This window comes from Mesoplodon densirostris, chromosome 19 (assembly GCF_025265405.1).
Source record: "Mesoplodon densirostris isolate mMesDen1 chromosome 19, mMesDen1 primary haplotype, whole genome shotgun sequence".
Classification (NCBI taxonomy): Eukaryota; Metazoa; Chordata; class Mammalia; order Artiodactyla; family Ziphiidae; genus Mesoplodon; species Mesoplodon densirostris.
In genome coordinates, this window is record NC_082679.1 from 63,581,510 (window position 1) to 63,598,138 (window position 16,629).

Below are 16,629 nucleotides of genomic sequence, written 5' to 3' on the forward strand. Positions count from 1 at the left end.
GCGGGTTCTGCAGACGGCCGCTGGGAGGCGAGGGTGGGGGCCCTTTAAGCGCCCACCACCGCGGGGGCCGGAGGGGGGCAGGGAGGGGAGGGAACTCCTGGAGGGTCTTACGCCGGCCCGCGAGACGCCGCCGAGAGACAAGGCAGAGAGGGCGGCCTCGGCTGGAGTCTTGGAGCCGAGCGCCGCGGGTGGTGGGGACCGAGCGCTGCTCCCCGCGGGGGCGCACGGCCACCGGCCCGAGAGGTGGCGCCTCCCCCAGAAAACCGGTGGGGGGCTTCCTAGCAGCCTCCGCCCAGGCTGCAGAGAGCCTGCTCTCAGCCTCTGCTCGGCTCCTTCCCTTGTGGGAGGGCGAGAGGGAAAGAGGGAGGAGAGTAGGTGGGGGGAGGAGGCAGCTGGAGAGAGAGGGGGCTCTGCGCCAACCGCCCGCGGATCCATCAGCTCCTCGGGGAGGACGAGCGAGCGAGCGAGCGAGCCGGCGGGGGAGGGCGCGCCGAGGCTCGCTCGGGAGAAGTGGCCGCCGATGACGGCAGAGGTGCAGCCAGCCCCGCGCGCGCAGCCCCCTCCCCCTTGCCCTCCTCCCCCTCCCCCTCCTCTTCCTCCTCCTCCTCCTCCTCCCGGCTCGTCGGCGGCGCAGAGCAGCAGCGGCAGCGGCGGCGGCGGCAGCAGCCACCCGATGTCTTCGGCGCCCGAGAAGCAGCAGCCACCGCACGGCGGCGGCGGGGGAGGCGGCGCGGCCATGGACCCCGCGTCGTCCGGCCCGTCCAAGGCCAAGAAGACCAACGCCGGCATCCGGCGCCCCGAGAAGCCGCCCTACTCGTACATCGCGCTCATCGTCATGGCCATCCAGAGCTCGCCCACCAAACGCCTGACGCTCAGCGAGATCTACCAGTTCCTGCAGAGCCGCTTCCCCTTCTTCCGTGGCTCCTACCAGGGCTGGAAGAACTCCGTGCGCCACAACCTCTCGCTCAATGAGTGCTTCATCAAGCTGCCCAAGGGCCTCGGGCGGCCGGGCAAGGGCCACTACTGGACCATCGACCCGGCCAGTGAGTTCATGTTCGAGGAGGGCTCCTTTCGGCGGCGGCCGCGCGGCTTCCGAAGGAAATGCCAGGCGCTCAAGCCCATGTACAGCATGATGAACGGGCTCGGCTTCAACCACCTCCCGGACACCTACAGCTTCCAGGGCTCCGCCGGCGGCCTCTCGTGCCCGCCCAACAGCCTGGCGCTGGAGGGAGGTCTGGGCATGATGAACGGCCACTTGCCGGGCAACGTGGACGGCATGGCTTTGCCCAGCCACTCGGTGCCCCACCTGCCCGCCAACGGTGGCCACTCGTACATGGGCAGCTGCGGCGCCGCGGCGGCCGGCGAGTACCCGCACCACGACAGCTCGGTGCCTGCTTCCCCACTGCTGCCCGCGGCCGCCGGTGGGGTCATGGAGCCCCACGCCGTCTACTCAGGCTCCGCGGCCGCCTGGCCGCCCTCCGCCTCCGCGGCGCTCAACAGCAGCGCCTCCTACATCAAGCAGCAGCCCCTGTCCCCCTGCAACCCCGCGGCCAACCCCCTGTCCGGCAGCCTCTCCACGCATTCCCAGGACCAGCCGTATCTGCACCAGAACAGTCACAACATCCCAGCTGAGCTGCAAGGTGAGTGGGGAGGCTGAGCCGTCCCAGTCCTGAGGGGGGAGCACATCTGTGAGCGCACTGCAGACCCAGCCCCCAGAAGCTGCCGACCGCCCTGGGCCACAGCCTGCGGCCACTTCTGCGGGGTGCCAAGCCCCATGTTGCGGGGAGGCATCAGCTCCCCAAGGCGCCTCTCAGCCCCACCTCCCCCCATTTGAGAGGCGAGTGCAGCCTGGAGCCCCCAGTATAGACTAAGATGTCGTTTTCTCTCCTTTTCTGTTTCAACTCCCAGCTGCTGCCTGCCCCAGCCTGGCCAGGTAGGCCCCATCCTCACCAAAAAGACTTATTAGACTCCAATATTCTAAGTCCCCTCAGGTCCCTTAGCCCCCTCACACCTCAGCAAGTTCCCAGGATGGAGCCAGGCCCAGCCGCGGACAGCTGGCTCACTCTCCCCAGTCGCCCCAGAAACGCTGCGGGAGCGCCGCCTCTGCTCTGAGCCGGGCAGGACGGAAGAGTTAGGCCCAAAGCCGGCCGGGCTCCACGCTTGCTCAGAGGCTCAGAGCCCGGCCTTTCAGGAATCAGGCCTGGGGCACGCGAACATGGAGTCGGGGCATTTTGTGGTGACAGAGGCAGAGAGGGGACCCGATCGAGGGTCAGAGTCGCAGGCCCCCCACACAGCCTGTTTCTCAGGAGCCAGGTTTTTGGGTCTCCAGGTACCGCCGCACCCCCAATCCTCCGAAAAAGAAGGTGCACAGCGCTCTTCCCCTCTGAACCCTCCACCTCGGCACCCACTAGCAGCCTTCTGGGCCTGGTTCTGAGAAGAGCGTGGAGTGGTCCAAGCAGGGGCCTGTCAGGAGTCAGCTGTCAGCAGCCTGTGGGGGGGAGGAGCTGGGCTTGGAGGCTGGAGGGGCCCTCTGCACGGGGGCTGCCCAGCTTGGGCAGCTTCAAACTCCAGGCGGGCTCCAGCTGTCCCAGAGGCTTGGTTCTCCAAAGGGCCCTTCCTCTGGAGAAGCCACCCTTGGCCCTTGTGTTGGCCCCTGCCGGCCTGGCTGGCTGCTCTGGGGCCACCGCAGCCTTTGGGGTTGGAAGGTGGCTGCCCAGCGCCAGGCACAGGCCCCAGGCTGCCCTGAAAGTGGAGGCCGCTGGACCTTCGCTGTTGGCACATCTCGGCCCCTCTCACCACTTCCCCATCAGCCTCTGGAAGGCCCCGGCCCAGGCTCGGTGTCCAAGGTGGGAGAGGCCCAGCCAGCGGGCGCTCAGGGGAGCAGGGATCCTTGCCAGTGTCTGGGGATCTTCCCTTTGGGCGCCGGCCCTACGGAGACCGGGAACTCGGACATGGGGAGGCGCTGTGGAGGGGAGGCCTCCAGCCCTGCGCCCGAGCCGGGCAGGCCTGCCCCGTGCGCCCCTCGGGCAAAGGTGCTTCTCCACCTGGAACTCTGGCCTCCGGAGGCTAACCCTTTAACGTCCCCTTTCCTGTCGCCTTGCCCTGCAGGCATCCCGCGGTATCACTCGCAGTCGCCCAGCATGTGTGACCGAAAGGAGTTCGTCTTCTCTTTCAACACAATGGCATCCTCGTCCATGCACTCAGCCGGCGGTGGCTCTTACTACCACCAGCAGGTCACCTACCAAGACATCAAGCCCTGCGTGATGTGAGGCCACAGCCCCCGGGGCCCTCCGGGCAGGGGCTGGCCGGGCACTGGGACTTCGGAACCCATCGCCAGAAACTGCTTTATTTTCGAGGTATAACCGTCGGCAGAAGAAAAGGGTTTGACCCCTCCCCGACCGGATTATTCGGGAAAGGAATCCCCAAGGCAAAGACGGAGCCCCGCTGTCGGCACCTCCCCGCCACCCGCTCAACAGTTTCTTTAAAATGGTGGTGGTGGGGCCTGATCTGACTGCAGCTGTTGAAAAATAAATATCTATTTTTGATCCTATTGAAACCGGCTGAGAAGGTGCTGTGTTGGGGAAAAACCCTCAACATCTAAACAAGCTTTCTGCTGAGGTCTCTCCCCGCTTCCCCTCCAATGGCAAAAGTCGGGGAAGGAGAAAGGCAAACATGTGAGACCGTCATTATCAAATACTTTTATTTTTTGGTTGAGTATTTATCTTTTTATTTTTAATTTTTTTGAAAGAATGTCTTGGAATGCGCGTCTCCTTTCAGAGCCATCTTTTGCAGGGAAGGGGGGGCAAGAAATCGCCTTCTCCCTCCCCACCTCAGAAGTCCTCCAGTCAACCACAGGTGGATCCTTGTGCGAATAACTTGCATTTCTGAAGCCACTGCTCGTCTTAGGAAAGAAACCAGGAGCCCAGAAGCGGCGGCTCTCGGGCCTCTGCTGCCGTCCCCCTCCGCCTTCCTCTCCATCCTTCTCTTCAGTGTTTTTGGTTTGGTTTCTAACTTTATTTTGACGTTTTTGGTGGGTGTTTTTCTCCCGAGACCTGGCTGTCTCCTGATCTCTACTGTAAACCTTCTGGTGGGAGAGTGAGGAAAACACGGCGCCGCGGGGACCGGGAAGGCCCGCTGAGCGCTCGGATTCAGGATCGCGGTGACGCAGAAAGGTTAAGGCACTTTTAAAAAACGATAGCAAGGCTCATCCTGTTATTTATTCTTTCTTTCCCTAATAATCGAAACACCGCATAGGCTCCTCCGTTTATCAGTATTAATGGTGTAACTTTGTTGGCAATATTTGCCGCGTAGATTTTTTTTTTAGGTATCCATTGTAAATTTGAAACTAAGTCCGATCTGTGTAAAGACAAATTTCCATATGTTTTATATAAATAAATATATATATATATATAAAATGAAGGCCCCCCCTTTTTTTAGTATTTTGGCTGCTGGGGTGCAGCGTTTGTGACACGTATTTTAAATTTCCTTCTGCACTGTATAAAAATTACAATTTGAGGATGTTTTTGCCTTTTGTGTATTTTTTCCTAAAAAAGAACAAAAATAAAAATGTATAACATTTGTACATGGCCTTTAATATTGTATCAACTAGAAATAAAATCGCATGAGTATTTTATTGGGATTGCAGAATATCTTCCAAATACAGACAGAAACGAGCCTGGGATCTCCAGCCTTTTTTTTTTTAATTTAAAGTATGGATGATCCTTAATCCTTTTTTCTTCTTTTTTTATTTCTTGGCGAATCCTTCTCTTTTCACTTTTCATTTCACGCTGAAGTGACGTCTGGACAAGAGCAACTCTTCTTCTCGGCTTCTGTTGTTTAAGGAGAACCCTCTGCCCCTCGAAATGTCGTTTCTTGTTTTAAAGAAATAAGCAAACGTTTAAAGAAAAACTACAGTCCCTCCCCCAGGGAAAAAACAGATATATACACGTGTGTATATATATATGTATATACGTAAAATATTTTACACTTTTGTTTTGGCCACTCCAAGACCAATGAGAATTGTACTTTGAGTTTCAGACTTTACTGTTCCCATATTCTAGCTGTTATAAATCATGGAACACCTTTTAAGGTTTTTTTTTTTTTTGGTAGGATTTTTTTTTGTGTGTGTGCCCTGCACTTGGTTTTCCCCAATGGAGAAGCGAGTAAAATTTGAGCAGGAAAAAGGCTGTTTGTTGGTGGGAGAGCAAGGTGATGGGCATGTTTCCAATCAGCTTACATTTCCCCCTAAATCATTAGGGGAAAAATCCATTTTAAAAAGTCTGTCTCCCTACTGACCCTCTTTCTATTCCAATTCCCAGCTACCTAGGAAAACAAACACAATAAAGTCACATTGTCGGTGCAGCCGTTCAAGACCCACCGCAGTTTCTCCGCATCGTGGGGTCGTGAGCCTCTGAACCTGGTTCTTCTCAAATTTGACGTTCTGGACGTGAGGGCGATTTCCCCGGTGCTCTGTTACATCAAAATTATCAATAAACTCGCCCAGGCAATTAATGCCCCAAACTAACAGCTGTCTATAAAACTGAGATAAAGGGCACAGGAGAAAGCCTGTGACTCCATCCCTCGGGGTCTTGGGCGGCCGAAGCGGCGGGCCCGGGTCTCCTGGGCAGCGGGCAGGGAGCAGCTTCATGGAGGGCGGAGGAGGCACTGTCTTCTGGGGCAGAGGCCACCTCTCCGCACCCCTTGCCTCCCGTCGGTGCCCAGAACGGGGCCAGAGAAAAGCCCCCAGGCCTCCAGTGCAGGAACGTTGTGCTGGGGCTCCAGACAATCTTGGCAGGGAGGCAGGCAGGCAGGAGTGGGGCCCCCTGCTTCCTCCATCGGAGCCTACGCCCCAATTAGGATGGAGGCTCCGGGGAAGTGGGGCTGATTAGGAGAAACCCAATGCCAGCCCAGTCGGCGCGCTCCCTGTCTTCTCGGGCAGCGTCTCCAGCCCCCGCACCCACTCCCTTGGCCCCTTGGTGTGCCCTGGTAGCACGTGGCTTTGGCGCCGCTGGACCAGAGTCGGGGGTGGAGGGCGGCGGTGAACCCCGGTCTCCTGTTCATCTCCCCCGGAGCGCCTTCATTTCAGCAAGATCTCCCGGCGTGCTCACGTCCTGGCCAGGCCAGGTGGGAGGCACCCAGAGGGGCCTGTGCAAGAAAACCAGTCCTGGGGAGTCCAGGGATCAGGGATGGGCCTGGCCTGCCTCGGGCCTGACCTGGAGCCTGGGGATGAGAGCAAAGTCCAGCCTTCCCCGCGGGGAGAGTCTGGCTGCAGGGACACCCGAAAGGGCCAGATTCTACAGGCATAATTGCCTCCACGCCCAGGACCAAGATTTCACGAAGCCGCCCCCTGCCTCTGCGCAAGACCACGTTCGCTCGAGTCTTCCCCAAGGCCCATTTCGGCCTGGCTCGCACAGGGACCACGGGGATGAAGCTCCCACCACCGGTGCCAACACAAAAGCGTGCACGGCTTGTGCAAGTTACCAGCTTAAAATGCAAAGGCGCTTCTGAGTCCGGTGCAAAATCACACACCCGGGGTGCATAAAGGGGTATCATTCTAGCTTAGGGACATTTTTGAGAGAATTAATTCAAAAGTTCTGCACACATCTCTAGGGGGTTTGTCCTGGAACAACGCAGTCAAAATACCCCAAGGGTATGAATACTCCCCAAAACAATAGGCCAGGAGGTGGGGCATCGGCCAGGATGTTCACGACAGGGCTTCTGTTCGTGGATTACACCTCCCGTGGCAGTTCTCTGCGCGGGGCCGACGGCTGGGACGCAGCTGAACCTCGGCTGCAGGCCATCGCAGCCCCAAGCGGCGGCAGCAGCAGCAGCAGCGGCGCCTTGGCGCAGTGTCCTGGCTCCCCAGCCCCTGGCAGACGGGAGCTGCAGGCCTGGCGACCAGTCGGCACTCAGGGTGCGTGCTTCCGAAGGGAAAGTGCCTGCCTGGTCCTGCTGTTTTCTTTGCCCTTTGGGGCTGGAGGGCTAGGGACAGGGAGGTGAGCGGCGGGTACTGAAGGCCTGGCTCCCCGCCTGCAGCTCTCCTGGAAGCAGTGCAAAGATGGAGCTAGAGTCCCAGCTCCAGTGCCACTTGACCTGGGCGAGACATGTTACCTCGGAGCCTAGTTTCTCCTCACCTCAGTGGTCAGCGAGGTGACACCTGCCGGGAGCAAGAGGACAGTCCAGCTCCAGGATGCCCAGCCAGGAATGGCTATGAGATGCAGGCATTTCTTATCCTCCTCCCCTAGAGTGTGGGGTGGGTGTCAAACAAGTTGCAAAAACCCATATTCTACAAGGCCTCCTGCTCAGGGACTCGGGCATCCAGCTTGGGAACCACTGGACGCCCCATCTTCCAGTATGACGCACCTGGACTTTCCCTCCATTCCCAGGGAGAAGGAAGACGTCTCAGTTGGCTCCAGAGATGGAATTCTAACGTGGGGTTGAGTCAAGGGTTCCGATGTGGACCCTCCCCAGGATCTCCTAACCCTGTGCTCAAGGGCTTCACTTCTGAGGGTGCCGGCCCAGGAACTGCCCTCATCAGAAATACTAGGGGTGTCTGCTCAAACTGCAGATGGGGGCAGGGGCAGGTGCGGAGAGTCACTGGATTAGAATCTCTGGAGGTGGGACCCGGGAATCCACAGGCTCACAGATTTCCAGGTGGTCCTGATGGGTGCTAAGTTGAGAGTCTCTCCTCCAGCATTCTCTGGGCTCCTGAGAAAACCCCGGTGAAGGAGTCTCATTGTGGCCTCTGCTGCCCCCTCCCGCCCAGTGGCCCAGCCAGCTTGTGACCCTAAGCAGCAGCTGATGGAGGGCACTTGGCACCCAGGCGAGCAGACACAGGGCTCGAGTTTGTGCAGGAGGTGCCTTGTGCTGGCCACGTGGCCGTCCTCTTTACATACCACCTTCTCAGCAGCCCTCTTAGGCAGGTCCTACAACTTACTGCTCCCGATTCCAGATTCAGAAATGAGCTCAGAGAGGTTAGGGGACTTTATCAAGACACTGCTGGTAAGAGGTGGAATTTGGACTCAGACCCAGGACTTTCTGACCACAAAGCCCATGTCCCTAACCACTGTGCCCCATGGCTCCTGGACACCCATCTTCCTCCAGCCATGAGGCCTAGTGAAAAAAGAGGCAAGTTGAAGTGTGGTCCGTGATCCATCCTCTGCCAGCCTCCTGCCTCTGCTGGGGAGATGGCAATGGACAGGGGCAGCACAAGGGACTGGGGCCCCTCTGATCCCCCTGCCTGCATTTGGATGGGGTGGGGAGGCTCTCCTAGCAGCCCCAGCTCAGACCCCTGACGTTCACCTCCTCTCTGGGACAACAGACCTGGTTTTCGTAGGTTCCCACCACGGACCTCCATGAGAGATCCCTTCACTTCCTTGGGCCCCTTAGTCCAACGGAGAAAAACTCCAACAAAAGTCGAAGCTCAAGGCAAGAGAGGCCAGCTGGGGCGGTGTATGTGGCTGCGCGCTCCCGCTCTGCCTCTGGAATCTTCCGGGTACCAAGAGCTCAGAGTTCTGGGCTGTTTTAAGGAGGGAGGCCCTTGTTTAGCATCTCCCACTGGCAAGCCACGTCCACTCACGATGGCGTACTGACTTATTGTGGGACCGAGACAAATCATGGGCCCTTAACAACGGTATTGATCTCTGTGCTTTGGGGACAGGCAGGGGAAGAGGGACAACTGGCTCTGCAAGTGTAAAATACCGTCGGCACGAAACACAGGACAGAGGAAGAATCTGGCACAGACTCACTCATTCAGGGACACTGAGTACCCACCACCCTCTGCCATTGGATCAGACAAGACTCAGCGGCTGACACACCCCTGCTGACACGGGTCAACAGACGAGCACACTGTTTCCAGCACCAGGATACTTGGGGTCGGTCGTGTCAACACCCTGAAGAGGCAACATCACCAAGGCCAAGGCAACCCAAGCCCCCAGCGGAGGCAGAAAGCTGGTGCTATTCAAGACCCCCGCGTGGGCATGGTCACCAAGGTCCCCTCCAACTCTCACAGCACGGGCTGTCTGAGGACGCCGAGCCTGTCCAGAGTGGACAGAGGCGCTGGGGCCGGTGTAGGCCGTGCCCTGCAGCTGATTTCCTGCAGTTCGCTGTGTCAGTGGGGTGGCAGCCCAGGGAGAAACGCTGCAGCTGGACAGTGGTCTGAGGAGTAACGGTGGTGACAGCTTCCCCAGGCTTATGTCATTAAAACCACGGCATCACACCAGGGAGGTGGCACGGACTCCGTGAGCCCTGCTGCGTCAGGGTTCACGACCACAGGGCACGCTGGGCCCTCAGACGTCCCCTGGAAAAGGAGACGTTTCTGTATTTGGAAATTTCCACCAAAGCAAGTCCCATAGTTCAGCACACCGTGTTTCTGGGTCCTGCTGTAACACCCTGCGTGGTCACAGCTTGGGGTGAAGCAGGGAGGGCTGGGCCATCTCTGTCCAAATGGTCAGAAGCCTTCCCTGGGCAGAGAGCTCGGGGCAGGGGACCCTCCCTGGGAGAGGAGGCAGCCTAGCACCTGAACGGTCCCAGGGATTCCGCCCCTGGCTGTTTCTGAGGGGGCAGCGCCACCTGCTGTCCACCTCGCCGTTTTTGTTGGGATAACAGCAGGGACCCACTGAGGAAAATTGATTTCACCTGAACGTGGACAGAAGCTGTGCACAGATGAATCTGATTCTGATGTTTCAGGGCCTCTGACCTTTGTTAAGGTGCAGCTGACGTTTTTTGGGAGAGAGCCAAACTAAATGAATTTAGTCTTTTCCTAATTACACAAATGATAGGGCTTATTTAAAATAAAATAAATAAACTGTAGAAAGGTGAAAGGAAGAAAGCAAACATGGCTTCAAACCCACCCCTGGAGACAGCGTGTCGGCTCCAGGAGACGTCTCCCCACACACACGGACACCTGCCGACCCTGGAGAAGCAGAGGATGAACCCAGGATTGAGAACCTGGGAGTCAGAGAGCCCGAGTCTGGGTCCCAACTCCACTGCTTCCCAACTGTAAGCTCGGGCCAGTGCCTCCCCACTATGCCTCAGCTTCCCCATCTTTAAAATGGGGGTGATGGTAGGAGAACTCCTCTCAAAGGATTAAGTGATTAGAAAATCTATGAAGGGCTTACAGGTGAAGAAACCGAGAGGGCAAGCACTCCGCCTGAGGTTGCACAGCAAGGACCCGTCGGAGCTGGATTCACTGCCAACCCTGGTGGGTGTAGCTTCAACACCATGTGCCTCCACCACTAAATCAATTGTCTCTGCTGTCCCCATGGGCCACCCTGGCTCCCAGCTACCTCGGAGGCCTGGTGGCAGTCAAGAGATGATGACGGACAGGCTTCTCCCTTGATGGTGGGGAGAGGCTCTGGGACTGAAGGCCAGCTCTGCTGTGTGACCTGAACAAGTCAGATAACCTCTGGGAGCCACATCTTTCTCACCTAGAAAATGGGAACGTAACAACACCTGCTTCATGGGATTCTTCTAAGGGTTAAGTGAGTTAATCCACCCTCCGAGGCAGGCAAGGATGTTTAGTTTGCTCACAACTCAGCACTTCAGGGTCTGAGTTTATTGCTTCCAAAACACCCAAAGTGCAAAATGTCCACATTACATGGTCACATGTCAGCTCCCATTATAACTTTTGTGATTTATGGACGTCGGAAATAAAGAATTCCATTCACAAGAAGAAATCCTGCCCCACTGGAGGAACAGGAGTGTGGGTTCCGCTATTTAGAAGTCTCTGCTTGTATGAAAGATCGCCCAGGCAGTCTCCAGTGAAAACCTAGGATGATGACAAGGACTGGCAAAGCAAGTGGGACTCACAGGGGAGGGCGTGGTAGGGGTGGGGGACAAGAGGGGCTCCGCCATGCACCGGGGGACAAGCCATCACAACTCGGTGCCTCAGTTGCCTCATCTACACATGGATTAAATAACGGGGCTATTTCGAGCAACAGAGGGGAAGCTGGCCTGGTGACCCTCACACTGAGGGCTTCCAACAGGGGCAGCTACCTAGAGACGTGCAGATCACAACTGAAGGCAGGAGGACAGATGCAACAGAGAGTGGACAAAACCCACCGCCCCCTGCCTGGAGACTCTCCTGCAGGCTCCTGAACTGAGCAGACCCAGCCCCAGGGGTGTCTCTGCCACTAGCATGTGTGTGCCTGGGGGTATCACCCCACCCTGCATCTCTCTTCTAGAAAATGACCCGGTTTTGTGTGCCTCTTTCTACCTTAGGTGGCAAGGTGAAGGTGACCCACAGTGAAAGAAGATACACAGATAACTCTGGACTAGTCTACAATCAGCTACAACCCGACTCGTGGCTTCACTACCAAAGCTGGGGGACTGTGGGCCAGTTACCCGTCTGTGCATAGGGACGTCTCTCAGAAGCGATTCTGAGAGTCAGGTGAAATCACGCACTTGCGCATCTATATGATTTGTATTTCTAAATTGTATCTCCAGTAATATATGTGTATTTATAAGTGCATCATATAATTCATATAGTAACATTGTTATAATATAAATGAAATTATGCAACTGATTATTAATGAAGAACAAATCGCCCTCTAAACTTAAAGCAGCAGAAAGCATTCATTTCACTCCTGACTGAAATCTGGGCAGGGCTCAGTGCAAACAGCCCTTGTCTGCTCCAGGAGGCATCAGCTGAGACGGCTCACCTGGGGTTGGGGACCGACTTTCAAGACGGCACGCCTACGAGGACGGTGAGGTGGTGGTATGCGCTCCTCTGTGAGGCCTCGGCCCAGGCAGCTCGGGCTTCCTCACAGCGTGGGGACCAGGCTCTGAGGACAAGCATCCCGAGAAGATGAGGAGGAAACTGCCAGGTCCTCAGCCTCCTCATGCAAGCCAGCAGTGTTCACCCAGCTGCCCCAGGGCCCAGATCCAAGGGGATCTGCACAGACCCCTTCTCTCAATGGGGCTGTTGAAGAACCTTGGGCTAACACTTTACAACTTCCACAGCATTTTAAACAGCTCAATAAATTTGAGCCATTATCATCAGGAGTGAAGACAGAAGCCAACCCAGCTGAGGTCGGCATCCCGCCCTCAGCTGCAGGACAGCTGGGGGCTCAGGTAGGCAGCGCCCGTTAAAGAATACTGCGGGGGGCCTCCCTGGTGGCGCAGTGGTTAAGAGTCCGCCTGCCGATGCAGGGGATACGGGTTCGTGCCCTGGTCTGGGAGGATCCCATATGCCGCGGAGCGGCTGGGCCCGTGAGCCATGGCCGCTGGGCCTGCGCATCCGGAGCCTGTGCTCCGCAACGGGAGAGGCCACAACAGTGAGAGGCCCGCATACCGCAAAAAGAAAAAAAAAAAAAAAAAAAAAGAATACTGCGGGAGGTGACTGTAAATTCACCTACACACTAATCTCTTCTTCCTGCTTTTATATATGGAGTTCTGTGTCAGATTTATTTTGAAGACAGACTTCCCCAGGATAGCCCTGCCCCACCCCACCCCCTAAAAAACCCCATTTTGAAAATGACTATAGAGTCCACAGTATCTATTGTATTTGGAACACTGGTTGGGTTAGATCCAGATACGGGCGAAGTGAGGTTAGCAATACCCATTCGGCTTTTTCTGCTGAGTGCAGGGGGTGTGAGGAGCAGAACTGAAGTTTTGGAAGAGTCCTCTGCAAGCCAGGTGCTTCCTGGGAGCCTGTCGGGGGGAGGCAGGTGGTAAGAGGTGGCAATGCTCCCCAGGAAAACAAGAGGTGAAGGGAAGGATCCTCCTTTGGCAAAAAGGCAGAAAGCTTCATCTCATAACGATCATTTGGCCCCAGTTCCTTAAAATCCAGTGCAAAGGTTTCTCAGGCTTGGCCAGTAAGGGTGCTGGGATGGATTGTTGATGTCTGCTGTGGGTGTGGGTGTGGGTGTGGATGGAGAGCTGGATTTGCCTGTTTACCATCCCTGGACCCGATTACTGTTTTTCAATGTTGCTCTCATCTGACATTTTATCTTCTCTCCAGTATCTCTCTTCACCAAACATAAACTCTTTTGTGGTTTTAGCTACATGGGCTCTCTTTTCTTGGGTAGTTTTATTCTCAGCCTTTTCTATTTGCAGTCTTGTGTCGTGTTTCTTTCTCCTCATGCGGCATCTGGGGGAGGTCTGTGTGCGTCGCTGGATGGGAACCAGGAAGGCCAAATGATGGCCGAAGGACCAAGGGAGGGCAGACCTACAGAACCCCTCCCCTTAGAGTCTAGGAGGGCCGGCTCCCACATGCCCTGGCAGCTTAGGGGCTGCTGGCTGGGTTGGTAGAGAAAGTACAGTCATCCCTTGGTATGTGTGGGGGACTGTTCCCAGGAGCCTCCGTAGACACCAAACTCCACCGATGCTCCAGTCCCTTATATAAAATTGGGCAATACAGTCGGCCCTCCGTGTCCACGGGCTCCACGTGGGTCCAGGACTCAGAACCGGCAGTTGGGTGAGCCCATGGCTGGTGCAGGACCTGCAGGTGTTGAGGGCCAACCGTAATGCAGAGAGGCCGGCAGGGCTCCTGGGGCAGAGGCCAGGGTCCAAGTACCCGCTTTACCTCTGCCTGGGTCTGGAGCCCCGAACAAGCCCACTGCACCTTCTGAGAGCAGCTGTTTCCATTTGTAACAGTCACCCAGTCCAGAGGCCGATTTTAGAAGTAGGAGACGCATGTTGTAAAGCTTCTTTATCTTAACATTCCAAAAACGACTTAAGTAAACTAAATAAAATCATTTGTGCATAGTGACAAATTTTAGAAAAGAACACATAGAAATTTCGATGCATAAAAACACTGGTTAATGCCGTTGCTTGGAGAAGCATCCCGCAGACAGCTCACCCTGGAGGGCCCATCTGGATTCCATACCCACCAAAACCTGACATTCCAAGAGAGGCCCAGGAATAAGCTCCTCCTTAAAGTCAGGGCCCTGCCCATCCTTTCCTAACCCAACATTAGAAAACATTCTCTTCTATTATCTCCAAATTCCTTCATTTTTATGTTTAGATATTTAACTAGCCTGGAATTTATTTTTACGTGTGGTATGACTTGGAAATAAATCCAAGCTGCTTTATTCAGCCTTCAAAACAACAAATGTAGACGAGGTCCGATCACTATGCCCACTCACAGCTGAGCGTGTGGAAGTTCAGACAGGAGGTACCAGGCAGCAGCAACACTGACGCTCTCGGCCGAACCTGTGTGATTCTGAAGCTCATGCTGTTAATCTTAGCTGCGTTTTAAAACTGCACCGAGGAAAGACGGGAAGTAAATAAGAGGCAGTGTCAAGGCTGCTTAAGTGGTGGAGTGAGGGGTGACACTCTTTGTACTTCTGATATCCCCAAATTTCCAGAAGGGATAAGTTTACTTTTATAAACAGAAAAAAATCTAAGTGACGGTGAGCAGGGAGCCTTAAAAGAAACAGAACGTTACAACCGTTCAGGCCTTAGAAACAAACATGCTCAACCCTCTCTTTGTAAAGATGAGGACGCTAATGCCCGGAGAGGCTCCATGACTTGCCGGCAACACAGGAACCGTTAGCAGATACAGTGAAGCCCCAGGGCCAGCGCTCGCCATGCAGAGTTGAGGGTGGCAGGAATCTCCTCGCATCTGCAAGCAAAACTGCAGCGCCACTCAGGCAAACACAAGATGTGACCCATGAATCGTGACAAATCCACTTAAAAGGGGTTCATACAGTCTCAGCAACTTGTCAAGTGCTCTTTTTCCATTATTTTCTAATATGCGAATTATACAATTATGATGCTGACGAATACTCAAGAACTTTGAGAACGAAAAGCAGGGTCCCTGAGTGCCCCTCCTGGCGGCGCTGAGAAGAACTATGGCTCTGGGGCTGCCCGAGGCGAATGGAGGGGAGGCGCGGAGGTGATACATCTGGAGGGCTTGTATTTCAGGCCCTTGGTCCTAGTTTCCCTCTAACTAACCTACTGTCCACAAATATAAAAAAATGATGAATGCATTCAGATTATCTGTATATCAATACATCTGGATTATTCTGGCTGAAAGTGACAGAAAACCCAGCACTCTGGCTCAAGCCGGAGGGATCATCCCTGATGTGCACAACTCAACAGTCTAAGGTGCTGGCGCCAGACTCACCAGACACCGGCCCCCAGGGCTGAGGCCCGGACCCAGCCTCCCCCTTGGCTCTGACGGAGCCCTTCCCATTTGCATTTCTCCTGAGTTGCTGGGTATCAGCAGGTGGTTCTCATGGCTGGGGCTGGGGCACAGTGGGGAATAAAGGCAGGGACAGACTCACTTCCTGCCCTCCTGTAGCACTACTCCAATGGTAGCAAGTCAATGATAGAAACAGCAACCAAAACTGAACAAGAACATGCCAAAGACAGGAGGCATTCTGGAAAAAACGGGAAAACCAACCGGAACGGAGCAAGGAGTTCAGATACCAGGTCGCTACTCTGGACTGGGCAGTCAGTCAGCCTGGGATGGCCAAGCTGAACACAAATGACAAAACGAAACCAGCCGAGGGACAGGGGTCAGGCAGAGAAAGAGTGAGCCCAGAGGCCCTATGGCCTGGCCTGCCCTGTGTTAAGATATTCTACCCCCTGGTTTTGTTCATGACAATGTGGAAGGAGTCTGCATTTAACTGAGCAAATCTAAGGATCAATTCTCTTTCCAAAGTCTCCACCGCATTTTCACTGTAAAACCAACAAGAAAATGCTTTTTCAAAGGGAGACTGAGAGCCTTGAGAACATTATCTTCAAAGTGCAGGCGAGGCCTGCCCCTTGAGGCGTAATAATGGGTTTAAAACATCCTCAGTAAGACCCTCTGGTGAAAAAATAAAAATGTCCAGTGCATATACATTTGAAAAAAAAAAAATGAAATCTCCACTTAAATGCTTATCTTGACCTTTCACCCAGGATCAACTGCAAAAGCACTTCTGTTTAGAAAGCACAGTTCATCCAAAATCCAGCTTGATTTTCAGGAACAGAGAAATGGAGGGAAAGAAAACATATGGAAAACATACGACAGTGGACAAATGAGTGTGTGAGCATCTGTCTGGCCTCGTCTGTGACGTAGGCTGGGACAACTCATTGAAAGCCAGTATTTCCTAGACACAGAGCTCCCTGCTGTTCAGGGGCAGCTGGCCGAGAGCAGAGGGTATTCACCCCGAGGGCAGAGCCTGGCTGGAAAGGTAAGGAGAGGACAGAGGTGAGGCCACACAGCCGAGGGTCCAGGCCAGATTGGCCTCCATCTCCGACACCACGACTGAGATGTGACAAGCAGTCTGTACCCAGGGGGCTGAACCACCTGGCTTCTGCGAGCTGAACGCATCTTTTCCCTTCTAGCAGTGCCAGGCCAAGGAGCCAGGAACACAAGGATGTCTTCTGGTTCTGAGCCGCCATGCCTCTGCATCTGGTCCCCTGTCCACCTTCTCTTAATCCCCCACGCCTCTCAAGTTCAAAACACAGACTCCCCTAAATTGCAGTCAGCATTTACTCCTACTTGTTTATTGCCCACTCAGTCCCCTAAACCAAGACACCAGCAGGGCTGAGACATGCAGCAGGCTGAAGGACCAGGATAAGCCAAAGCCTGAACATGGACCTTTCTGCCTTCAGAAGATGGGAAGTGTATTACAGCCGACTTCCCTGCTCCTCAGGAGACACCAGGCAGCAACTGAAGCTCTGACTTCCTGGAGA

The 16,629-nt window shown here is 55.2% G+C and overlaps 1 protein-coding gene across 1 annotated transcript; it reads left to right on the plus strand.

Moving 5' to 3' along the window:
• The first annotated feature begins 520 nt into the window (after positions 1–520).
• FOXF1 (forkhead box F1) lies at positions 521–3,269 on the plus strand. Its single transcript, XM_060084771.1, has 2 exons — positions 521–1,640; positions 3,109–3,269. The coding sequence occupies exons 1-2, from the start codon at positions 521–523 to the stop codon at positions 3,267–3,269; spliced, it is 1,281 nt and encodes a 426-aa protein (XP_059940754.1).
• The last annotated feature ends 13,360 nt before the right edge of the window (positions 3,270–16,629 follow it).

Excerpts from the sequence above, each read along its gene's own strand:
- FOXF1 (XM_060084771.1), top strand. The coding sequence starts at position 521 with ATGACGGCAGAGGTGCAGCCAGCCCCGCGCGCGCAGCCCCCTCCCCCT. Across the intron at positions 1,641-3,108 it reads CATCCCAGCTGAGCTGCAAG|GCATCCCGCGGTATCACTCG; the intron begins GTGAGTGGGGAG and ends CTTGCCCTGCAG.